The sequence below is a fragment of the Varroa jacobsoni genome, unplaced genomic scaffold (genome assembly GCF_002532875.2).
Source record: "Varroa jacobsoni isolate VJ856 unplaced genomic scaffold, vjacob_1.0 scaffold_300, whole genome shotgun sequence".
NCBI lineage: Eukaryota > Metazoa > Arthropoda > Arachnida > Mesostigmata > Varroidae > Varroa > Varroa jacobsoni.
In genome coordinates, this window is record NW_019213202.1 from 122219 (window position 1) to 149293 (window position 27075).

Below are 27075 nucleotides of genomic sequence, written 5' to 3' on the forward strand. Positions count from 1 at the left end.
AATATATATATATATATATATTGACTACAACGTACGCACCAATGCGGCTGGTGCTGGCGTTGGATACAGCATGTTCAAAAAAACTTTCGTTTCGCTCGTTTTTGTCCACTGTCCTTCTTCGGCGATGCGGGCCTCTGGATATGACGTTTTTATACTCTGACACGCACACATATATCCACAAAGGGGCTTGTTGCTTACAGATTTGTGGCTATCGTCGTCGTCGTCGTCTTTGTCGTTGCTTCTGTAGATTCTGTCTAGTTTCTGCGTATTATAGGAAAATATTGACTGCGTTGTACAACGAATCGTATACCCTGTGTAATATGGAATACTTGCGTTTACAAAAAGGAGTTGATGCGGTACAGGGCTGCAATACTTGTCAGCGATACGGATATGACAACTGTAGCCGTCGCTTTAGCCCCTTCGTATTCGCTCGCGGCGTCAGGCCCATTACGAAATTGTCCTATTACGATAGCGAAGAACTAAATTAAAAGGAATAGCTTCGCGTGGTTGCCTAAGGACGCATGGTACCAGTCCTAAATATCTGCTAGAGAGTACACATGCCTGGTAGCTGTTGTGGTCAATCGTGGTGAATCAAACACTCGGGTCTGTTCCCTCTGCTTTTAGCCTCATAGTCATGCTCTTCATTTTACCCCCAATTCGAGCTGGTAGTCACGTTCCCGTGTAGCATACCTCAGCCACCACCCGTTTCTTCGTCGGCCATTTTCCCATTTGGGGATGACGCGACGGACAGAATTGATATTTCCCTTCTTCGTTTCCGGAAGAGCGGCTTTTCTTCGAGAGAAATGTGAAAGAAAGATCACGGAGGTCATCATGATATGACCACGTCGACCCTTTACAAACTTCGTGCTGTTACTAACTGGGCACATTTCTGCTAAGATTGCCTTGGCCCGGTTACGTAGCTACAGTCATTTCAGCTGTTCATTCAGCAGAAGGCGGCTTTTTCTTCTGGGTCCAATAGAATTGGCTTCATCCATATCCACTAAACATACGGTAGGTAGAATTCTGATCATTTATTGTTTAAGTCCTACATGTTGATATCATTACAGCGTCAATTTAACTGGGTCCTTTCTTCATACATTATACTAATATTAGGTAGTTAAATGTGTATGTGCGCTGGCCACTGCTATTATCCTTTTATCGTTGGTTGGTCATCGTCAATTCTCGAACGCATAAAATAGATAAAATTGATTTTTAGCTCATGATAGCTGAAGGCCACATGACTTCGTAAAGCTCGGCTTTTGCAAGCCGCTCAGATTGCTACAGACTCTGTCGAAACGAAAATGAGATGCGAGAAGGTCGCTGTAGGCAAAAACTAGCTTTCGCCCACACTCTCATCGGCCATAAAGAACGAAGCGGCAACCGGAGATATTTCATTAATTGTTTGTCCCCACCTCCCCTTTTTTCTCGTTTGTGCATGGCGTCTTATGCCATCTTCCGACCGAATGCATATCAGAGTCCCCCCTACTCCACTTTCTCCTTTTTTATGCTAGCATCAAGGCTGTTTAGTCTTGCAAGAATTCGTAGGATTTTAGCTAAAAAATTGCCTCTTACAGAGCGTAAATACAGATATATATATATATATATATATATATATATATATATATATATATATGTACACCTTTTCCTGGTATAAGAAGCCACACGTTGTCCGTGCCACAATTTCTGGGTCCTCGATGCTACGTGTTCCATCTTACGTCGATATTAGTAGTGTGTGCTTCCTTTTGAGTGCGCGATGGAGATGCCGGTAAGTCTGAAACACGGACAGAAGTGGACGTTTACTCAATTTTTGTGCTGTTTAGTGCTTTTTTGCACTTTTGCGGGAAAATGGAAATCTGCGTGTCTAGAAATGAAGTGTTCTACCTCTGATGTAATCGAAAGTAGCGAGGAACAACGGAAACATTGAAGCTGCAAAGAGTAAAAGGAGAAGAGAGGTAATCTCGAGATTCCAGCAACTTTCGCACTCCAACTACTTGTCTGCTGAGTTATTTTCTAACCGGCTAAAGCTTAAAGACCCGTAAACGAGCTCGTATCAAAGAGAAGTATTACTTCGTATTTCTTTAAGAATACGACGGTGAAATAAATTAAATATCATATTTACAATAATGCTAATGTCAGGCTTTAAGGACACTCGAAGTTAGCTGTTTCGAAAATTTGCAACAGAAGTGTTCGCTAGGACTTTAGCTAATTTAACGCAATGAACGCCAGTCTTGCAACACTGAGAAGACTAAATTTAAAAACTATTTTTAGGATGAATCCTCGCTGTACCCTATCGAACCTTTAAAGACAAAGGCTCGACGTGCCTCGAAATATGCTCACACGATTTCTGCAAGATGTTGATGATCGTATTATTCAATGTCTTAACAAAAAGTTTGAATTTGGCACATATCTTCTACAGTGGGCTCACTAGAACTTCGTCAATATATCTTTCTACTTTCGCCGCAGGAAGCTACAGTAGTTTCTCTAGTTCCTGTCCCTGAAGAAGCCGACTCTTAGCAGGGTATTTCCTTTGTCTCGTGTGAAGCAGCCATTGGTTGAACCGAAATCTGCCTCACTGATTTCACTAGGCCGAGGTGCGTTTGTAGCAAACGAGAGAGCGAACCGCAACTTATTACCATTGTCTGCATGCCTGCCGTTCCAAGCAACGGAGTGGCATCGATCAAGTAAGATGTGCGTGCCAAATGACGACGGGCAGAGCCTGAACAGCTTCTTTCAGTTGACCAGTTAGTTGAAATTCATAGCCGGTTCTTAATCCTCACCGGCCTATATTGTACTGAAAAACTTAGTACAGTATATCACAATCGCCTCTGCCGCTGATGCCAAGAACATTCAACATAGCCAGTCGTCCCTCGCGTGTTCTCACTGACCAACAGACCGTTGCTACACTAAGGGATGCTCGAATTGAGACTTGGAAGAAGTACATACTATATGTGATGATATTCTCCGGGACGCGCTGGTGCAACAAACGCTAGCGACAAGTAGTACTGCGAGAGCTACGGAAAGAGTTTCTGAAGAGACGGAAATCTTGGTCTCGAAGTGCTTCTACGCAGAGAAATCGATCACGACATATTAACCTGCGAATCAAAAATATAATTTTTGATAACACACTAGTACAAGTATGAACACAATTTACTTGTTGTGTTACGAATACTTCGCACTTACACAGATATAGCGAAAGAAGTATTTAGGGCGTGGTAGATTATTAAAATGGGCCGTAATGCTGAGCTGCGCTACCCACGTCTGCGTCCCAACATACTGTTTAAGACCGCTCGCGCCCTGAGCTAGTTTTTTTTCCAGATTCCAAAGTTACAGGTGTCAATAACACTCGTCCGATCAACATTTGTTCTAGCGAAATAGCGTTAGTGTGACGTCCCTAGTATACTGTGGGATTTGTTCTGTTTGCTGAAACCTAGTCTTATTTTTGTTATTGAGACTACCTTCGTTGATCCTTGCGCGTACGCGCCCAGACATTCTTCCCAGCAGATTGTCTAATTGCAAGTTCCTGAGAATGGGAGTGGATCCTCAAATAGGGGTGTTTAACGTCCTAGGCTTTGGACTTTGGCAACATTCACACCAAACCATCATCTTCCTGTTTTGAGACCGATTTAGAGGCGTTTCCATGTCTGCTGTACAGTTTCTTGAATGCTTGCGTGCTCATCCGCTTTCCCGGAGCGACAGAACATGGTTGCAGCATCAAACGAGGCAGCTGCAACTTCTTCAAGTAGCGATATTGCAGTAAGGAAATTACAAAGTTGTCACGCAGACGTGACTCTTTGTTTTTTTTAGGAATACCTTGACCTTCGCGCTGATCTGACACGCTCCAACACGATGTCTCTTCTGCGTATAGGTTCTCGTCATCTCTACGGACTCGCACATAATATTCTGACGTTGAAAGTGGTGCTTACCATCCAAGTCGTTTAAATACACGAGCCTTCAACTCTTCCCACTTTTCTGGGTCGATTAGTGGGCTTGAACCACTATTGAGCTAGGCCTGACCAGCACAAATATGCGCTTATGTGATCAGCCGTGAACACGTATTGTTGTTGGTGACGTTCCAACCTATGATCCAGGCCTCAAGTAGTTATCGGTAATCCACATTCTGTGACAGACGCTGCACCGCGACCCTTTTTCGTACAACTTGGCCTACTTTTTCGTCCGTTTTCAACTTGCTAGTCTCTTGGAAACTCGGCTCCGCTGTTTTCTTGCCGCCGCCAAATGATTATGCATTAGTACAACTACAAATGCAACTTATTCACTTTATACTTCGTCTTCATATAATTATGGTGACGGAAATACATAGGATGTAATATTCCATTGATACGTGCCGTAGATTGTCGACTGCCGCAATTATAAAGCAGAACAAAAACCGTTACGATTATAGCACACGCAGAGATAGTGACAGGATCGAGAACAACATGAAATATATTGGCTTGCTAATAATCTTTACTCGCCAGCTTATTTCGGTGGCACCTGCTTTAATAGGAAAGGTTGCTGTGGAAAACAAACTATTGGTGTACACGTGACCATGACGGCCATATTTTGAGTTAGCAAGCAGCTGAATTAAAGCTAGCAAATCTGTTTCTTCTAGACGGAACAGCGTGAGGATATCTCCTACAAAAATCCATACGGTAAAATCTTTAGAAAGCCATGTATAGGCTCATTTCACGCACATTACCATCTACTCGAAGGAATTTTATCACCATCCATGCCATTGACAAGAGTACAGCCGCAGTGGGCGCTATCGGATCGCCCATCGATCACTTGGCCTCGAGAAGGCGCTCACCAACTCCTTCCCCATCTTGCATGCCAATACGTTTCTGAATTATAATGGTACTAGTACCTCAACTAGAAGGACCACTACGTATCTATAAGATCAGGGCATAAATTATAACTTCCCTAATAGATTACAAAAAATCGCGCGTATAAATAATATATAAAGGGGTTTCTGGGGACATGTTAGCAATCATGGCATAATACAGTCCTTTAGGAAATATGATGGCACTGCGATGTGGGGACCCTTTTTATCTAGATATGAAACCAAACTATTACAACTTAGATGAAACGATTTCAATTACTCTTCTATAAGGGCTAATTTAACAGGCAACTGGATCCACAATAGGGTGTGACTACCTGTTAATCCCGGTAACTCTAAAAATACAATAGTTTCTAAGAATACTTGTTATCTACCAAGGATATTTAAAAGTGAACTCGAAAAAAATTTCTCACGCTGGCAAATTTGGCGCCAAAAAATAGGTCTTTTGCTTATAAAGGCAGCAACTGTAGGCAGTTCTTCATTTGATCGGGAAAGATTTACTTTATTTTACAGCGTACTAGTTTTGCAAAACGCGATATTAAATAGGGACGGAGTCACCTTTGCTAAATCAAGAGACGTTATTTTCGATTTAAATAATTATGGTAGAAAATGGTAAAATAATTTAGCAAAGTTTAAATAACTCTATATATAGAACGTAATTACGGTAGAAAAAAAAAACAATATGATAGGGGTAAAATTATGACGAAGGAAATTTTATGCCAAAATTAAAAATAAGGCCTTCGTACGTGATTATTTACTTGTTTCAAACAGAACGCCATACTTTCTATAAGAAGTTTTATTATTAATAACTGTTATCGTTCACTTGAACACATGACCTCTATTTCCCTATTGCAAAAATGCCGGTAGGCCGTAGGGTCAACGAGAGCTCTCAGCTGAATTATAATAATGAAATAGAACAAAGTGAACAGGTCTGTTGGCTTTAAGCAAGACTAGTTACGAACTGTCGCCATTGTATAATCTCTTTATGTTGTTTAGCAAGCGATTATTTATGCTTCTAACTGCCTGTCCGACTCTAACCGCTATCTGCTCTAGTGGGATTCTCTCGTGTAGAACTCCTCGTTGTCCCTATGGTTTTTAACCCTGTTTCTCTCCATGACCCAAACGGCAGGGTGGTGAGGCAGCTGCATACGTGGCCTACGCTGCTCGAGCCGAATTCTAAACGGCTGGAACGACACCAAGCAACGCTATTGAAGGTCGCATCCCGTATACACCATTCTATTGAAATAGGCGCAGTTCGTCACGACAACCAGAGAGCTCAAAACGATCCTCGTGTCGATGATTCAATACGACAGGGCCACTCATAGGACACACTCACTGGCAGTGAAAGGCAAAAGGGCCTTCCATTAAGAAAGAGATGTGCGCATGTGCGATTATTGGCCTAGGAGAAATAAGTGGTAGCGGTTTGGAAACAGCAGGTTCCGCCAAACAGGCATACGAACGTACTTTCGTCAGGGGTAAATTCATTCAGGAAGTGTTCATATTGTGTGCACGACTAATAACTTCCGCCACGTGCAAGACCTACGCACACAAATACGAACAGTGGCATTGCCACAATTTTTACTTTACTGTTTCCTCTGCATTTAGGATATCTCTCTGTATATACTGAATTCGTACCTGTCAGACAATTTTTGAGGTGGTCCTCTCTTCAGAAATGCACGATTTCATCGTGCCCAAAAATGATACATTTATATATATTTTATTATATCATATATTAATACATATAAATCACCTTCGATGGGGGCTTAAATCATGCCCGCATGCACTCTAAACTAGCAACAATTGGTCGATCACCATGTTAATCCCATAGCACAGCATTCTTCCTTCATGTAGGGTAAGTAAGATATGATTTTGTCATTTTGGCAGCCTTAAGCCAAAAGCCTGGAACATGGGCTACTGTCGTTAGCGTTGATAAATAGACGTTATGCTCAAATACAGAAAATATCCATTCCTGTCTAAGCTCGTCGTCGAAATTGTAGGGAGTCGGTATGACAACTTTTACTTCAGCAGGCCCTTTAATCTAACGATGATACGTCAATTATGGCCTCAGCCTCGGAGGCAGCCAAGACAGCTAAGTGACAAACGGAACAAGCGACTTTTGAAACGTCGCCTGAGAGGAGAGAATAATAAAGAGGAGAAAAAGAACTCCTTAAATAAATAGAAACATTAATGAAAAGATCGTTTCATAATACCACCAGAACCCTTCATAGGGTACGGTATGTTAATTTGATATTATAGATGCTGCTAGTACTTGACGTACATTTTCATCCATTGAGCCGCTGTATTTGCTATTGCTAAATGCCTGCCATAGGTAAATTTATGACCGAAATTCGCTTTCGAAATTAGGTACGGTTACTTGTCTAAATATTAGGGCCCTTCAAACCAGTTCACGCAATTGTGAAGCTGGACGCGCAACGGTCAATGCAAGCTCTTTATGCTTTTTATGAGCTATTTTGTAACTCTATTTATGTTATGCATCAGTTGCGCTTCCTTGCTTGTCGATCTATGCTACGTGCTTTACGCGGTTATAGCAATGTATGTCGAATACTTAATTTTTAAGCTAGGAAATGAGAGATAATGTCAACCCTCAGATCGTCATAAAGCAAGTCTATCCTCCGTTGTTCATGTACTTCTGCTCTCTCAACAGCAGAAGCCATGTGTTCAGACTTATGCAAACCCTATCTGCATCCGCGTTCTATAATTGGAGCAACCTAGGAGTGCTTGCGTGCTGTCTGCGATGTTAGTCAAGGACGCTTTGAATTTTTTCCCTTTAGGCTCGGGTACGCCTAAGCTCGATTGATTGGAGGAGGCCGTAAGGGTTAAACGCGTTATAATGATATCTACCATTGTATCAGTTAGACAGAGTTCATCACGAAGCAGCATCGGCCAAAAAGTTGCGATATCGTCTGAGTTACCCTTTCAAATTGTACTTGAGCCTTTAGGCTAGATTAAATGCACATATGCACGATCACATACACAGACACGGACGGACGTATGGGTATTTGTGTAAAATGAGCTGATAATATAAATAAACGATAAACGAGAATGAGGGGATTGGAACTGATAAGCACGGACAAACAAATCAGAACGGCGTCTGCGATGACAAATACGTGTCACTTTGGCCTCAAGAAAGCTGTGGTGTAGTTTATTGCGGTATTAATTGTTAATACTTGGTACAGCTTGACAATGGCAATAAACTAGACTACGGGTGAAGTCGTATCTAATTCAAACGTTTCTTCATCAAGGAGACCTATTTACCTCGTGCTACTCGCTTCAGCAGCAGCAAAATTATGATATTATACAACAACAGAAAAAATTCTACTCGGATACATATTCTTCTTCATCATCTTCTTTTCTTCTTATAAGAACTAGTAGTGTTTCGTTTAGTGCATCGTTTCTATTGACTTCTATCACTACAGTCTTCCTTATTGTTACCCTGTTGCAAGAGCGCGAGCTGGGATTAGCGCGTGCACACGATTTAGTATACGTAAAAACGACGGTGAAGTCTACCGCCGTCAATTTTGTCATCAGTTATTATGAACTATGTGTTGACTGATACTCTCGTGACATATTGATGGTGCCAAGAAGACGACGGTCAATAGGATCTCACCCTGGTATATATATAAAAACAAAACATATATATATATATATATATATAACATAATACATAAAACATATATATACATGCACTCATCTTTTGTTGTGTAAGTACTATAGAAAAGACGCTTTGCTGCTATGCCGTATCGGTAGTAAATTAGATCTCATAATTTTTTCGTCTATCATATTATCTGCCTAACATTTAGTAAACCGGCATCGTAGATTTCGTATACAACTTTTGATTTAATAGAATCAAGCTCCACCATAATACTGTTTATACTTTGTCTGTGAAAAATTTGTTGAATTTGGCTTCCTGTCAACATATGATTTGGCGAGTTCTTGAACTCTAATAGCACAAAGGTGAGCAGTAATCATAGCGTTTATGTGATCTGCTTTATCGTTTCGATCAAAATGATCACACGAATGGGGCAATCAAGCGCTTTCGAACCCGAAATCTTTGCTCCCGTCATCCGCCTGGGCACGAAAGATAAAATCAAATCGTAAAATGGAAATTTGTCGATTGTTCCCGTTTGCCTCTTTCGCGACGGCCTTTTCCCTTTAATATAGCATTTGGCCTGCCCTTCGGAATTTTTCCTATTTTCAGGTTTTCGCTAGAGCTGAAATAGCAAAAAAGCAGGCAGGGCGGAGCTTCGACCCCAATGGCAAATTCAACGACTAAAACGTCAAAGACGACCTTCAACATCTGAGCAGACGAGATAAATGAGTGGAGGAAGTAAATGTGTCAGGGACCACTTTAGGGCGACCTTAACGGCTAATCAAAAAGATGACGGAACAGTCAAAAGAAAGATGATAGTGATAATGACACACATGATCGTGACGGGGGCGCCTATGGCGATGATAATCGTGTCGTTCAGAATTATCAGAAAATCGTAATTGACAAGCATAGTTATTGGAGTCACCCCTCCAATTAGCTCGTATACTCCTGCTTCCCCATTTCCCAATGACAAATCATCATGTAGCCGCGTAGAGATGCCAATAGTCACCTAGCCGCCAAGGACTCTTGTCTCAGTTGAGACGGCTGAAGCAGCCGCAACTGAGACACTTTAAGACAAAAGAGAGTAGGTGCTCTCCTCCATGCCTTCCCTTAGAATATTCGAAATATCTAAAAGTATATTTTATGAGAATGGACGTTTTAGTCTTCTATCGGGTTAAAGACTGATGGGAAGTCTAATGCCGCTTAATAAAGCAACAGAGATAATTCAGAGCAAAGCACAGGCTGTGAAACCATCACTGTTCCTGAACAAAAACAACAGTGATAAAAACTGTCAATGATGGCGAATTGTTCTTAACTGCAAGATAAAAATAGCCCAAATTAATAACGATCGACCTTTTTTATTGTTTTACTAGTTTATTAGCGACACTTAAAAATTGTGTAACCTTAAACAACTTGCTTCTCATCGAGTATTTTAATTAATTAAAAAAAAATATGTTATAAGAATATGTGGTTTAATTTGCCATTTAAATATAGTCTCACATTCTGCGCATGGCCAAGAACGCTGCCAACAAAAAAGCTGTGTTATAAAAATTATCCAAAAATAAGTGCCCGAATGTATTCAAAAAGGAATACTAGGCGAACTTTGTTAGGTATTTATTTGTTAATAATGAATGTAAATAAAATTATTTAATCGAAACGATTTTGGTTAGTCTATTCCCCCTCTTTTCCTACGTTAGACAGGCTTCCGTTGCCACTAGGAATGTCTCGGAAAAATCACACATTAAATGTCAACATATTATCGCAAATTGGCTCATTTCAACGCTGTTTGAGCGCAAGCATCGATAGAAATGAGCTTCTATAGCGAGCTAACCGTCCTCGAACAGCGATGAACGTTATGCCCTGAGCGAATGAACAGGGCATAGCCTACACTGGCTGCCCCTCTCGCCTCGGTCACTTGTTGGCCTGCCTCCCTTCACTTGACGCCGCCGCCCCCCGCTGAAGCAGTAGCAGCAGCAGCAGCAACAACGTAAAATGCTGAGGAACGCTCTCACAGAACAAAGAAGATCTGTCGCCCTCGAGGCCGTCGAGGATTGCTGATTCTATTGCCATTTCTGTTGCCCATCAAAATGTTTTTTCATCTAATATGTTTGCTTGTTTGCGTGTTCGTCAAAGTTGAAAGGAGTGGCGGAATCAGGTCCGAGTTCCATTAGTTCCAATATTGTCGTTCATTTTCCATACATCAAGGGAATAATCGTGATTCGAACTGATCATCATCAGCAGTGATTTTATGACGCGCTGGCATATCTAGTTTTAGGTCTAGTCTTCTAGACCTAGAACCCTAGGTTTAGCTCCAACCCGGGCATAGACACACGGTTCGTTTTGTTCTGGAAGCCAGCTAGCCGTCTGATGGAACGCTCCATGGTGATACTGGACGCAAAACTTGAAACACAGAGGCATACGTAGCATATGTTGCGTTGCATATAACATTTGTGTGAACAGGTGGCTGAAACTAGCCGCTCGCTATCAAAGAGCCATAAATACGGCTCTTTGATAGCGAGCTTGTTGCTCGGTGACCTTTAAGGTTTCTCTTTTTCCTCCTGAGCGACGAGCAGGCTGATTGATCGGCCAGCTAACGAACGGATGAGCTGATGCTTATCGCGATAACCGTTCGAGTCGACGAACTCTACGATAAAAAGGATAAACTATACCAAGTACTCTGCCGCCGCAATTCGACTGCTCGACGGCTCGCAAGTCGACGCTGTCCCCCTTCGAGATGCAGGCGAGCGAGCGAGCGAGCGAGAGAGAGAGAGAGAGAGAGAGAGAGAGAGAGAGAGAGAGAGAGAGAGAGAGAGAGAGAGAGAGGAATCGTTTTTCATTTCGGAAACACGGTGTGCAGAGGGATTCATCTGACGTTACAAATAAGACAGTGGCGACCTTTTTCGCTCGCACAGTTGGTGAGACCATGGACAAGAAACGGTGAATATCTAGACATAGTTGAAAACCACTTTTAGAAAATGGTGGAAACCGTAATCTGCATGTATTGCGTGTGAATTTCTGCTAGGTAGAATCGTTTGAGCTCGAAAATCCATATAACAAATAGAGATCATAACAATCTTTATCATCGTAGTGACTTTGCTAACAGCCGCGAAATCGGCCGCGATCGCATTGACCGACCGCACCTTTCGAACCTTTTTCTTATTCTGGCTATCCATTCAGGCGACAGCCGGAGCCGTCTAAAACATCTGGACGGTGGATCTCTTCGAGAGGGCCAGCGATAATGTATCTCGTCTTTGATTATTGCATAGTTTTATAGATAGATGCGAGAGAGGCCTAGCTAGAAGCAAGTTTTAACAAAGTCTACTGAACCTTTGCGTTATAAATTGCACCGATAAATATAAGCAGATCTATACTTTGCAAGAATCGTACATTTTTATGCCCTATCAGAGTTATGGCTGACTCGAAATTTGCAAAGAAATATATAACCATGCGTTAAGCTATAATATTCGCGTCCTAGTATAACTGACATGTCTCTTGAGCTTTAAATGAAGCATTAGACCAGTAAGGCGAGGAGGTAAGATTTCCATTAGTGGTCTCACTTTTTTTTTTTCGGAAATAAAAACAAATGGAAACATTCGCATCCAGATCAACGTCAATGAATTTTGTATTTACACGCGCAAAATGGTTTCCCTTTTCGAGAAAGGGACTCTGTGAAGGAGAATGAGCCTCGCATAAGACCTGCAGTATGCTCATCCTTAAGGACGAATCGACGATACTGTATTATTGTTGTTCGAGATCAGCAACACTTCAGTCAACAGGCAGCGCTATGGCAGTGCGTCGACGTGTGCCCGAAGCGGAAATTTAGAGCTAGGTCGCTTCCAGACAAGCGAATAAGCCGAAGTAGTGGAGATGCCGTATGAAAGCTCACTATTGCGGGGCGACATCGGCATAGCTGTTGCGGACCCCGCCGCTGATATCAGCGTTGTTCGTTTGCAGTGGGGAGCCTAGATGCACTCACAAGAAATAACTTGGCCAGATTGATTCAGACTGTGTCTTTTTCGAATGGGCACGATATATTAATAAAAATGCCAAGTGAACCGCTGGCGCTGGTGTAGCGGTCGCAATGACTCCTCCTCTCTGTGGAATCGAACGCGCACTGCAATTCGAAAATCACCGGCACTCTCGATGCTATTGTTATGTCTCTGTGAAAAAGAATACTCATTCTATACACACATCCACGGACGCATAGTCTACAGCATAAAGCCCTCCCGTAATGGGCCAGCCAGAGCTATACATCATAGCAATGATAGTGCGCAGATATACCCATCAAATAAGCTGCGGTCAGTCGTCGGCTCGCGGCTAACCCCTTCGAGCCTTGACTGCCAACATCTTTTTCCTGTTCCGTGCGTCGTCGTAAGCGCAAGGTATCGTATCGTGGGATGCGATAACTTTAGTTGCTAATGACAGCAGATCTTGCCAGCGTCACTGAATGGGTACCGTCCACAGCTTTGTTGGTTCCTTTGTTTCTTTCTAAAAAGACCTGGATGTGCTGTCGTATTTCAGTGGGTGTTATAATAGGTTAGCTCGACATTTACGTATCACGTGCGCGACCTGACACAGACACATTGGCAATAGCTAAGACGGCCTAGTGTTAGTTAATGTGATTATGTGCTTCTTATCTATATAGCTTGTCTGGCACTCTGCCCGTTGGGCTCGCTGTTCCAGTTATATCGCTGCTGTAAAACTTTGCTTAACAATATGCATTTGTTGTGCATACTGTACTATTTATTGTACTATGTACCGTCTACAAAACAACCTAACTGTATAGTTCGCATCCATATCGGCACTATTGTTTAATCTGCTTTTGCTGTGAAGCTTTTTTATACCCTGTTATAGTTCTCGCTTCATCTGCTCGTGCTGTTTTGTCTTTGCAGGGGATGAGCTGAGTCATTCGGGTACATGCGCGGGCGTAGGTGGGGTGGCCGGGCCCCCGTGCGAGGAAAGGCCGCTTCAGGGTGAGCCGAGGGCCCCGGAACTCGAGACGCAACAGCAAGGGTCGACTAGTCGACGAGGTCCACGTGAAGGCCTCTGGCGTCGCGCAGTTCGAAGAATGTTCCCATACGGGTCGTGCATCTCACAGCAGGCCCAAGGTGCCGCACAGCAGCAACAACCCCCCGAGGAGCGCCGTACAAAACCCAGCGGCAAGGAAGCCAAAGAGAAGAAGGAGATGGCACCCACCTGGAAGGTCACCAAGGCTGACAAACACATGGTCAGCCTGCACCGCGATGAGGCCACTGGCATCCAAACCGTCGTCATAAGCGACAAAGGTATCAACGATCACACCAACAGCATCACTATCATAGCTGTTTAGCGAGCGCAAAGCAGAAAGAATGAAGGAAGATGTTCTATGAGTACCTAGTCTAACAGTCATGAAGTAAACGGTAAATCGCATTTTATTCTTTCCCGTTTGGTCCTTATTCGTGTTTGTTTAGTCCTGTTGCTATGGTGTAGGTTAGACCTTGCGGCACAACTTCAAACGTGTCATTGTGATCAGCTTCGCTGGGACCTACTAAACTAATACTGTTTCTTGCTCTCTAAAGTGTGCCCTCTGAAGTCACTAACCAGAGGTGTCGGCTGGCTGATAGGCAATTGCATAATAATATTGCGATTAGGAATTCACAAGAATACAAACGATTGTAGTCGTACGTATGCATGTACTTCAACTCAACATGAGTTCAACGGCTGCGCGTGAATTCTACTCCGAGGTAAGTAGGCTAAGAAGAAGCCGAAGTGAAAACATAAAGGGATAGCTAACACTCGCCCAAGTCGCTGCAAACGTCGAGTTATATTTCTGTAGAATTAGGTTACACCATTTTCAAATAGGTCGCGTGTCGAAACTACATGCCTGCACGATGTTACGCCTCTGTGCGTCTGTTTAATGTAGGTTGAAGACGCCGATGCCAGTAAACCTAGGGACAAACAGACCTTGTTCACAGGCGCTCCCCAACAAAATGGACGGGCGAGTGGACAATAGCCTGCTGGGCGAACCTCGCATACGCTTCTTTTCTCTGTCTCTCATCCATATTTGTTTGTCCTCAGTCGTTCGATACATCTTTGTAACAGTCGCCCGCGACAGACAAAAACCGTCTGCTCTGTGGGGACTTGCTATCATGACCATCCACATTAATAGAGAAGCAGTAACAAGTAGCCGCCGTCACAGCACTCGTTGCATTAACAGCAGACGTGGCAACGGCAGCAGCTACAACGATATATTCAGTGGTCGAGCAATAACAACAGCAGCTGGCCGCGTCGCTGGCAGCAGCATATGCAAGATGCCTTTCCTCTACCCCAACGAGTCTGCGTATAAGCTTCCCTCCGATTTGTCTGCCGGCCGAGCGGCTAGCCCAAGTAGCCGCCAGAACGCAAAGCATACTGACACTGGCCCACGGCAATAATATATTTTGATAGAAAAAGAATATGGCTGTCAGAGCCGTCTTCGTTGCCGATGCGTCTCAGCGACATCTTTCGTTTACCCCCCGTTAGCTGGAAACTCGAGGCGAACAAGCCAGTCAACGCCGCTTCCAGATACTACTGTTGATTCTGCCCGAATGCGCTCAGGTGGAGAGACCGACGAGGTGGCGATTCGGCCGATGAAACCGACACAGATAGCAACAACGAGTAACAATGAGCTTTAGCGTCAACCTGCCTGTAAGGTAAAGGGATTAAAAGATTGGCAGCCGCTGTTACCATATAGTCATCTACTCGGTCGATTTTCTAGGTCAAAGCAAAATAGTAGGGACCGAAAAACACGAACATTAGATTCAAATTGCCGCTGTTCGTTCATAGCTAAACGATTATTTTTCATAAGAATATTATAGGTTAAGAAGCATCAAATAGTTTGCTACTTCATGTCGGTTATCCGCTTCGAAGTAAACTGAGAGGTGAGGGGGCCGTCGGTGGTTTTATGGACTCGCAGGCGGACAATCGCCAAATAGGTCCTATGGAAAATGGTCACAGTTCAGTCAGTGGCAGTAGCTGGAAACAATTATTACACAAGAGTTTTGTTTCCGCCGTTGCCCTACCTTTCCGTCCCCCATACGGATTGCCGACGTTGACAAAAAGAAGAAAAGTATGCCCAACATGTCTCACAATAAATAAGTGAAACTGGTCATCTCAAAAACCTAGCATCTGTGGAGATAATAAGATTCGACTGCAACCTAATTTCAGCAGAAGGGTGTACAATAATATACGTGAAAGTTGAATTATACCTCTTACGTCAGCTGTTGCTAAATACAATTAAACCTAATCCTTTTAATGCTGTAAATATTGATAAGTTCCCATATGAGCGTATATCGCGCTAGTAGTGCCGCTTTTATTGCTTTTTTTCTCTCGCATCCACTATTTCAATCGATTACACAGATCCAACAGTACACTACTTAGAAACAACAGCTACATGCGTGAATCGCCGTGTCCCGCAAGGGCAGCAGGACCAGCAGTTAACATGCATATGACGAGCGGATCAAGTGACAGGATGTAGTACAAATTTGCAGTGGGCTGTTTTTGACGTAGGTCATGGGATGAGGCTACGAGCATGAAATTTTTATCGAAAAAAAAAACTGGAACGCATGAGGCCAACTCTCCGTTAACACCGCCGCCGGTTGTGCCGCTGTTTCGGTCGCCGTAGCCCTGCACTAAAAGGGGACAATGATGGCGTCGTGACTCGCAACAGCGGTTGCTAACGGTTGGTATAGAGATGGGGAAACGGGAAACATATGGCAGAAGGCGGAAGAATCAGCGAAGGAGGAAGAATGAGAGCGACAGCTCTAAAATCTTTGTAGTGTATAGCTGTGGGTGTGCGGACGCCCATCCAACAAACGATTTTGCAGCGTTTAGCGGTCTTTGGCGCGACAAACAAACAAGGTTCTCTCGTAGATTAACGCTAGCACACGGGATTAAACCGATTGGGAGACCAAAAGCACCTTCTTGGTTCGCTTGTATTCTTTATCATCTTCTTTGCGCAAGTAGCTACATTGTGTGCGTTTGCATCGATATGTTAATCTCGCTACAAGGCCTTCGTTGATTCTATGCATATATGTAGGTTTAAAAGTACGAACGCATACATAAGTGGGTAGTAGAAACAGTAAAAAATAGAGACCCAAGTTTATCTTAGAATAGAATTATCTAACAGTCAACACAGATTGAATCCTTTCTACATAACAACAGCTATTTTTCTAGAAAGTATAGAGGATACCTGCTTTTGCAAAGAATGAGCGTGTGTGTTTATCAAGTTAGAGACGAAGGATCTCTGTCGGTCCTATTTGTTCACACGTTACGCTTTAATGGTTTCATGACAACAATATTTACAGTAGCATCCTAATGACATATTGCATAGGCCTATTTATTCGATTGGCTAGATAGGCACAACATATTCTGCCACGTTTTCGAGCGCAGAAACCCACTAAAACAGATACTCGAGCGTTATGTCTAAGTGTTGTACTTGTCCGATGTCAACATATAGAAGGAACGAAATAGTGGACGTCATCAAACAGTGACCACGATACATATCAGCGTTACTAGCAGCACCAGTATCACGATGACTGACGAGATATTCTTCAAGTTGCTCTAAATAAAATCAGACATATTGACAACATGCACCCGCATTCACAGCAGCATCACTCTTTGTTGTATTTGAATTTATCGACTTCAGAGGAAAACAACACAGATGGTCCAAAACACGAGATCGGTCCGATGATGCGATGCGTGACTATGTTCTTAGATGTATCGTGGCCAGGTGAAAGAAAAAAGAAGTAATGGCACTAGAAAGCAAAAGTTATAAGTTGTCTGTATGTAGCTCGCACAGAAACTCAGTAAAGCAGAGCATCGGCGTCACCCCTTCAAAAAAAGATGGCCAAGTTTGATTCCTGGTTTAACAGTGAAATTGCCCGGGAGACCGCGATTAGTTATGGGTGGCGACACACGTCTTGGAACTATTGACGACAATAGGAAAACAAAATTAACGAAACAACAATGAGGACAAGAAGCGAGGGAATAACGATAGCGGGATAAAAAGGAAAGCAAGCTGATCATAATGAGGATGACGCTGCTGCTTACGGAGGCGGTAAGCAATCAACAGGTGTCCCGAATTCAAGCGTTGCCGCCGCTTCCAATGCTAGCACGACGACGACGGCGGTGATGATGATTTGTATCGAAAAGTGCAGAACAGCGGCCAAAATACGTTAAATCCTGACCACGGAGCCCGCCGTCCTGTCAGCGTTTTGTATTCTAGAACCTGATTATGTTTACAATATGAATCAGCTTTGCGTGATTTGACAGCTCGAGCAAAAAAAAAAGTGAAAATGTATTTAACTTGATGTTCTAGCCATCTGATAGAAGCGATTAGATCAGCGGGCTGTTTTTGGCAGCATCCGTACATAATGTGCTGCTATATATGCTAAACAAGCTGACTCGGGACCGTAGCAAATAATACGAAAGCTAAACGGCCAGCCTAAGCAAACACGCTAGTTGACCTCAGTTACGAGCTAATTAATAAATTTCGTAAATTTCAGTCATTTATCTAAATAAAGAGAGACAAAATACTGGAAATTAAGAGACGTAGTAATTTTTCGAAGAACGTTTGTGAGTTGCAAATAATCATCATGTAAAAAACCGCTCCAATATCACGCCACTGATAAACTGACGATTTCAATAGAGCCCGGGAACGTTTGTCGCAAACAAGTGCACGATACATTCATTCCGTTATCGTACAATCGTTTACGGTGCACGATGCTCATCTATAAGAGACCATTAAGCGATTCGGCTCCGCTAGCCTCTATATCAATAATGTACTTGGTAACCTGGCCACAATACGAGTTAAAGTGGTTCTACTATGGGCATTTCGGAAACCTAAGAGCTTTTATAATCTTGCCCCATCTGCATCCCTGAAAATCGTGTTTATTTTATTATTTACACTAATGTTAAAACAAGAACAACAAGGGCAAAACACGATCGGCAATTCGAATTTGCTGATAAACGCGACCTCACCTTTCGGTATAATGCTCATACCTTTGAGATTTGTCCGCTTTCGAATGTTATTGCGAAAAGTGCTATTTATTTTTCATGCTTTTTTTTTTATTTGTTGTTTATTTTAGGCATTCACAATGACAGTTAGAGCGGGAACACACAGATAATAACTCCTAGCGAAACGCAGTTTTGTTGCGGTAAAATCATCTCTAGTTCTTTAGGCTAGCTATTTAACATGTATTCCAATGGTGCTGCTTTTTGATTGAGCGCCGCTCCTAGCTGCCACCACTTGCACGGTTTTAGGCCAACGGCCTTTCTGTAAAGCTTAAAGAATACGTTTAAGGAGTTGTATTATATAACTAGATAACTACTACGCTCGTCGTGCTGGGGGGCCAGCCGACCGCTTGCACTGCTTTCTAACGTAAAGCTCGAACCATTTACTTTAGTACTAGTGGCGGTACTGATCACTACTTAATCACGTCTACCATAAAATGCTACGAATGTAAAGTAGACACGTAGTGGCGGGGGGTTTACAACATTTGGTCTCCTGGCAAGTGGCCGACTTCTGACTGAAACACGTTTCTGGCTTCGAAAGCCATTTCAACCAGTGACTGGAGGGGCCTCCTCAGACCTAACCGACAGCCTGTCCCTGGGCTCCCGCAGCTCAGCTGAGCACCAAGTTGGCCGCCGGGAGCCAACAAGGAAGTCATAGGGCTAATTCAACTAGGAGCAGGCCAGTCAACATGAGGCTAAAGGAGATCCTAGCAAGGAGCACCAACATGCGGGAGTTTATTCGGTTTCGGCCAGCCTCTAGCCTGACGCTGTTGCTGTTGCCGCTAGTTCTCGCTATGCCTTTTCGACCTTAAGTCGGCAACATAGACGGTCACCCGCGGAGGACATTGCATGCGCATTAAGCAGCCAGCATGCTTTTAGCGCTTACCGACAAAAGCACGCCAGGACATAGTAATAAGGAAAGGTTTATTTGATATTCTCACCTCGCCTCCCGCATTCACTCAATCGTCTTTCATCCGCTATTCATTGCAAAGAAGATCGATAGCAAGCATCTTAACAACTTAGGCTCGCACGCTCGATAATAAAGCCTTTCTACCTGCAGCAAAACCAAAACGTAGGAACTGTAACATTAACAGACGAACAGTCCCCTGCGATATCGAGGGGTTAAAATGCAGCCAGTTATAGCCTACTTGTACATTGTGAGAAAAAAGTCTAGCTAGAGAAAAGGCAGAAAATCCATGACGTTATAATTACTAAGTCTTGGTAAAGCCATCACCTTAATAGCTGCTATGACCCTATTACAAAGAAAAACTTTTGAAAAGGCCCATGGTCGTTTCGTCAATATACATATTTCGGTCAAATTTTGGCGGGCTGCTTATCATATGTGTGCATTCAGTTGCTACTTTTTGGTACAGGTAGAGCGTCAGTCCTTTTTGGAGAAGACACAGGTTCATCATGGCGAAAAACAATATGGCGTTTTCGGAATATGCAGCAAGATCAGCTACTGTGCAATAACTTTGCACGATGTGAACTCCCGTCAAAATCAGAAGCCTTCTTTCTTAACCGATATTGAGAATGTACGTTATTGCCACTGCATCTGCACTTTTTGGGATATTTCTATGAGACGTATCGGGGATTTTTTAATAAAGTTAAAGGGTCCAAAAACTCACTGGACACATTCAAAAAGCACACACCTGAATTTTTGATACAGAAATTAACAAATATTTCGGAGAACATCAGTTAGCCAAATAAGTTACAACGACTGGTCTTTTGGCAGCCGTTGCGCCTTCGGTACTTTTTGGTTTTTTGTTATACTGTTGAGACTCTTGACCTGCTATCGGCCTAGAATTTCGTTCCGCTGAGATTTTTTCTACCTAGCGTGTTCAAGCGACACATTAACAAGTCTACACGTACTATTGTTGCCTGATGCTACTAAAATTTATTTGCGGAGTTTGGAGACAATATTTAAAAATGACGGCTAAACGGTTTAGGTTTTGAATTGGAGCTGTAATCGCGGCAAATAGTAGTTATATTGAGCAAATATGACCGTCTGAAATGACGCTCTTAGCAGATGTAAACAAAAATTCGTTGAAATATATATTTTTTCTTTAGAGAAAACGTCTCAGGTTCACACCCTACCCTGTCTCTCTATATATAGACGAAAATATAGACATGAATTCTGTGTGGGATAACTTTCGTTTGATAGAGATTGTCTCCAGTTGACTTTGCAGTACGCAGAGTCACGTTTGCAGGGGTTGGCTAGCTTAGTTTGTAAACATTACATTTGTATGTTAATGAGTCTTGCTTTGTTGAGAATTGCATATTTTCTTCGTTCGTATGTGAAAAGAGTAGAAAAGTTGCGAGAGTAGAAGGCTACGACAAACTACATTTGACATATTGACATTAGTATTAAGTTTTTTTATTTGTACTTAGCCTTAACGACAGGTTAAGTTGGTTGAAAATAACAAGACCTGACGTGGCAGTTCGATAGGCAGCAGAAAAGTAGCGACGAACCACGAGCTCGGAATAGCATTCCGCTGCAGTTCGAAACAAAGCAAGTATAGGGGGCGCACGTTGGTCACAATGATGACGAGTTGGGTTTCTTGTCAGGTGATGGGGTCAAGGCGCTGTCATCAGCGTTGTCGTGTCGTGGTTTGCCTAGCCGTTGTCGAAAAGAATCGGGTTACTCGGTGCCGTCGACGATCCCTGCTGGAGAACAACGACGGCCGAAGACGTCGGACGACTCGATTCGTTGTCTTTGACTGGGAAGAGCTTGACCAGTCGTCACTCTCACCGCTTCTCGTTCATTGTTCTGCCTTGCCACTTACAGCAGCTAGAATGCAGTCCCTCGTATAGGTGGCTGCACGCGCGCTACCGCCCGCCCGCAAAACAGTGAAAGTGAAATCGACCGTAATACAGACAGCAAATAGCAGCCGTTGTCGCTACCACCGGAGGAGCAGTGAACCACAGCCTACTATAAGATATCATGATATCGTGTCGAAGAGCACGACGGCTCTCGCTGTTGTCGTTACTGGAAGAGGGAGACGACGCAGAGGGCTGCCAAGAAGTCCCCAATAAGAACAGTCACTATGAACTACTGCTGCCAGCATCATAATGCATTAACTGTTGGTGATCACCCAGCTCGTGGTCGTTGTCTGCCAGTCTGTCAGAGGTATTTCGTCGGAACGGACGAGAGCGAGGCCAACTGAAACAACTCCAACTTTACTAATTGTGCACAAGAGAACTTACGAACAGCGATATAATATCTATAGTTAGCATTACCTATTGTAACAGAAGTAACTTGCATGAACTGCTACAATTGACAGCAATAGCGCTGATCAGGATATCGGTACGATGCTTCTTGTCGTACACTTGGCGTTAGTCAAGATGTTCCTTCCGCGAAAATGGAAAAGGAGAAGCGACCGAGATAGTGTTAGTGTCACACGCCAACGTGTATTCGAAGGTCCGGTGGGTTACACAACAGATTTATTAACTATAATCGTCGTCCTCAACGCAATGCCGTTGAAGCATTTGCACTAAAATCACCGGCAGTGGCAATAGCGGGGCATTTCGATGCGCGCAACGGTAGTAGCTGGCGTTTCAGCAGTAGTATAAATAGATGCATGGCTGATATGTCAAACAGAGCGTGTTCAGTGATAAACTCACAACAACGTCAGTAAGACTGAAATATGCCTGAAGACGACAGCCCCGGCGGTTACAAAAGTGCGGCAACTGCTATCAATTGCGATGATGGTGGTGACCATGCTAATGCGATCGATAGCGTCTCGCAAAGGTCGCGGCGGCGGCCGTCACAGATACATTTACGGCGGGGATGCATCTGGGGTGTATCTACAACTACTTGGGGAACAGCTTGTTGACGAATAGGACATGCAACCAGGAAGCCGGACAGAAAGCCGCTAAGGGAGGAATGCTTCTTCTATAAAGGCTTGGAACTGAATTTGCTTACATATGACTTGTGCGCTACTTTATCTGCTTGTTTATACGTTTCTGTGAGCGCCAGGCGATCTGACTATCTTGGTCAGTCGTGATAGTAGCAGCGGCAACAGACGGCAGAACGAACGTCAGATCGAAAGCAGATCGAGTCAGGTAGGGGTCCGTAGAGGCGCGTGCGTCCTCTGACCAATATGTCGATGTTTCGCGAACTTTGATGCATGTAGAGCACCAAATCCGCAAACTGTATAGCGGCAAAAAACAGCAGTTAGAAGGCAGCAGCCAGCGAGGGAAGCAAGTATCCTGTTTTGTGGACTTTGGTAGTGGCAGAGTGGGTGGGTCAAATAGGTGCATTGTCATCTACGGCCGCGCTTAGTGATTGATACCCACCTAAAAAAGATCAGTAATTGTTTTTTGTTGAATTCAAAGTGACCAAATAGTATTGTACTTAACGTTAATTTCAGTGTCGTGAGGAAATTGGTGTTGGGTTAGCTTTGTTTCAGCTCATTCCATTTCGGTACGCTCATAATCGGTAGCAGTAGGACCATCGACCCTGTTTGTAACTGTAACGTAGCTCATGCCGACCTTCTTAATTGGCTAATCGCTCTCGTGTACCGTATGTATTAATTTCCAGAAGCGAAAACAACTCTATATCCAGTAGGTAACTGTTTAGACTCGATGATATTATACTGACCCGACCTCGCTCACATGAACGGATGCGTAGGCCTGTATTTTTCTATCAGATTTCGTACTTAGGTATTTCGGATGCCATTGAATGATAGTCGTTGCAACGTTCATGATAACAACATCAACATAATCAACAACAATAACAAGGAACGAGAAGGCTCTCGGTATACGTGTATGTGTGTGTATGTGTGTGTGTGTATGTGTGTGTATGTCTGTGTGTGTGTGTGTGTGTGTGTGTGTGTGTATGCGTGTGTGTGTGTGTGTGTGTGTGTGTGTCTGTATAAAACGGATCTTCCGCCCACCTCCACATTATCAATAGCTCTCATTCGTTTTGCCTAGAGTTACTACGGCCACCGCTATTGCGAGCGGGCAATTTGTTTGCATGTGCCTATTAGCGGGTTCCATTGTCTAGAAAGGAAGCTCCGCACTGTAACATAGCTGCCCGTAAGCTAGCATAGCATTATCACAGAGAGAACTACATTCGTAGTCCGTGTCGTGTCGGTGCGCGTTGACTGTCTCTGGTCGTCAGCTCTATTTAGTAGCATTTCGATCCTGTGCTTCGTGTGTCGGGGTTCAGTCGGTACAACATCACCCTGCGCAGCAGTTCCCCTCTTTCGCATTCTAATTAGCCTTCGATCTGTCCCAGAAGGACGAGACGGAAAAAGAAGGAGGAAAGCATCACAAAAAAAAATATTCTGAGAAACAAAAGTGCTATCCTATCACTTACTTGTTCCATAAACACCTAGCACCCGTGTAACAAACTCGCACAGAAGAAGCAAACAGCAAATAGCTATTGCTAACATGCAAAACGGGTATTCTTTCCATGCTTCAATGTAGATATATAGTATAGACTTTATCGGTTTGCTGTTCCTACTTACCACTCAACATCTATTATGCAATAGCTAATATAAAAGGTGGTTTCTATCGTATAGCTCGTATATAAGGTACCTATATAGTATTCTGTGCTTTTTTATACGTGTATGCACCCTGTTCTAATGTGTGCCCGTGGCGGCGCTGCGTGCGCGGTTTCAGATGCCCCAACGCCAACACTGTCAACATCGCCAACAGTCTACCCCGGCGGCCTAGTCCAAAAAAAAGGAGCTGCCAGCGGTTCTAAGGACGTGGATAGACTCGTCACCGGTGGCGTTGACAGCGCGGCTTACGATAACATGAAAGACGACAGAGCACCTGTGCGAAAGCGGCCATTTGAGAAGTCAGAAGAGGAGCTGCTCGAAGAAACGGCCAAAAGCAACAAACGAATTACGTCACCGTTTCTCACGCTATTTCGCAAAAAGTCAGCGCGACCAGTTTTGCAGCCCTGGGCTCACCTTATGTCCATCCTAGACAACTCGTACGACGGAATCGCTAAGGTAAGAGTAGCGAACCCATGTAATAACTGCACTAACTAAGCGCTGCATAATAATAATAGTTGTTGTCCTAATTGTAATTGCATAAGAAAACGAAAAAAAAAATTAAAATTATAGTAAGGCGTACAATTGACACCTAAAAGAAAATTTCCGGCCATTCCATCCAAGCCATCCAGCCAAACACTATGCGCCCGTATACAGATAGGACAATTCAACAGTTATGTGATACTACGTTTCTGCACCGATAGGCTTATGATTCGGAACGGAAAGCACTATGGCCTTGTCTAAGGTAAACGTTTGTGTAGCTAACAACGTCGTCAGAATAATAAAAATATTTATTGGGGCACCGCTTTGTCAAGAAAGCAGCTTTGTACGATTAATGGCTTGTATTCGCTATTAAAATGATATCCATATAGATTATCGTCAGTTTTTAAGAATTTAATAATTTTACTACAGGTCTAATTCTCCTATTATTTATTGTTCTAAGAACGCAGCGATAAGTTAAAAAAGCAATCGATGTAAGTTCAAGCACGACATATGCGAGAAACAGAAACGCCAGGGTATTTTTACTGTATCGCTGACAATGCGTATTAAAAATTTTCCGCTAATAGACGTGTCCATACGTATCCATTGTCCTATTCACAGTAATTATTCCCTATTTAGTTTGTTAACGTTTTATCACCAATAACTTATTTTTACTATTGCGTTAATACATCAGAAGGAGAAGTAGCAGCAGCCGTAGTGGTACTGGTTATGGTCGGAAATCGCTTTCTCCGATGGATCATAGGCGACTGTCGCAACGAGATAAAACGAGAGATACAGAGTTTTTTGGGGATAATATTTTGTTTGGCAAAATTTCTGAGCCGGTGCTAAGTGTGTACTTATACAGCCCTATTACAAGCACCATGTTTTGTTGGGCGGAGATGATTGTGCGAAAAAGACAATCCATATACGTAACGCACACAAATAAATGTAAATACCCTCTGATATAGGTATCTGACGCAGTTTTTTTTTACTATGTCCTGCTGTTGTTTCGCGACTAGTTTGTTTCGACCGTACCAGGCCAAGTGGCATTCACTATTTCGATCCTGAAAGCATAGGTGAGCTTGTTGATCAGTTCCTAAGCAGCCTAGGGGGTTCACACCATCGTTGTGATCATAGACGAAGTGAGTCGAACTCTTTCTTCTCCCAAAGGCTTTCTCTAGCGGCGGCCACTTCTGCCTTTGTAGGAAGGAACTTTGTCGATTGTTAAAAAGCTGTCACAAATGGATTATCTAAATGCGTTCTAACTCGGCGACGGAAATCAGATCCAGTTGACTTTCAATGCCCTGCCACTAATTTTACTTTGCACGTCATAGGATCTCGTGCGCGTTTCGGTGATAGCCGACCGTCTGCTCCAGCACCATCCTTAGAGGTCACTTTATAAGTTCTAAAGTGATAACCACGAAGTGTTACCAGCAGTGCGTGTACGACAACTTCTGCGCGGCGTTTCGGCTACCGTCCGTTAATTATTTCGTCGTGCAGCTTATTCCATGTGTCCTGTTCTAACTGTCCTGTCGCAAACTAAATACTCCCAGTCGATTCGTCCTTTATCATCATTTTAAATAGGTTTTCTCACATAGTGACGAAAATCACATAACGAATCCTTGTCATAATTAACCCTCATATTTTTGCCATAAAGTCAATGCAAGTCTTCAAAATACACTATTGTATACCTGTAAATGGAGAATAGGCCACATACATAGCAAGCGGCAAGTGAGAGCGGTCGGTTGGTAACTCTGTCTAATGAATCTTCCTATTCGGATGGTCAATTTTCAGTGTCTATTGAATACAGTGGACCGATGGGCGTTCAATACGTTCACACTAGACACTGCGACATGCGGACACTCACTGCCGTTCCTAATGGTGCATCTGTTGGGCCCCTCAGGATACGATCTGCTGCGCACCTTCCGCATTGAGCCTTTGGCCTTGTTTCGCTTTCTGGGGCTCGTTGAAGCGGGCTACCACGTCAGCAACCCGTACCACAACGCCGTGCACGCGGCCGACGTAACGCAAGCCATGCACTGCTTCCTCCGCGAGGGGGCTATCTTGCAACATCTAACACCTATTGAGGTTAGAAGCAAACGTATCGGATAGCCTGCAAAATGTAGTAATCTTAAGCAAAAGTTATTATAGTTACAAGCTATACCAACTTAGAATGCATCTATAATGTTGAAGTAAACATTACTTGCATTTTATAGTCATTTAAATAATATGTCGATCGAAATGTTCGATTAAAATACCTATTTGCACGTTGTGTGCAGATCCTATCCGCCCTTCTGGCGGCAGTCACCCATGACCTGGACCACCCTGGAGTAAATCAACAGTTTCTCATCGAAACCAAGAACCACCTAGCTGCGTTGTACAATAAAAGTAGTGTTTTAGAAAACCACCACTGGCGGTGTGCCATCGCCTGCCTCCAGGAGTCGGGCTGTCTTAGCCAGCTCGACGACGACAGCTGGAAGAAGGTTCAGACGGCCATCAAGAGCCTCATCTTAGCCACCGACATCACTAGGCAGCAGGAGTTCATACTAAGGTTTCAGGTGAATTGACCATCTCTGACCACCTTTATATCATTCAGCTAAATGACAACCCACGTC

General features: G+C 43.4%; 1 protein-coding gene and 1 long non-coding RNA gene across 8 annotated transcripts in view; one reads left to right on the top strand and one right to left on the bottom strand.

Moving 5' to 3' along the window:
* Nucleotides 1–27075, top strand: part of LOC111259157 (uncharacterized) — a 91784-nt gene that overhangs the window by 60176 nt on the left and 4533 nt on the right. For 2 of the 7 annotated variants that reach the window (XM_022830914.2, XM_086967759.1), the window contains 4 exons: nt 13334–13726; nt 24102–24439; nt 26255–26548; nt 26740–27018. In XM_022830914.2, the coding sequence (XP_022686649.1) occupies nt 13510–13726; nt 24102–24439; nt 26255–26548; nt 26740–27018 (1128 nt within the window). In that variant the 5' untranslated portion in view covers nt 13334–13509. Of the gene's footprint in view, nt 1–12709; nt 13050–13333; nt 13727–21729; nt 22539–24101; nt 24440–26254; nt 26549–26739; nt 27019–27075 lie in introns of those variants that run through there. The other 5 variants (XM_086967760.1, XM_022830911.1, XM_022830907.1 and 2 more) reach the window with 5 other exon arrangements.
* Nucleotides 1017–27075, bottom strand: part of LOC111259159 (uncharacterized) — a 28452-nt gene continuing 2393 nt past the window's right edge. Inside the window, exon 2 of the long non-coding RNA XR_002679452.2 lies at nt 1017–1771. This is a non-coding gene — a long non-coding RNA (uncharacterized LOC111259159). The remainder of the gene's footprint in view (nt 1772–27075) is intronic.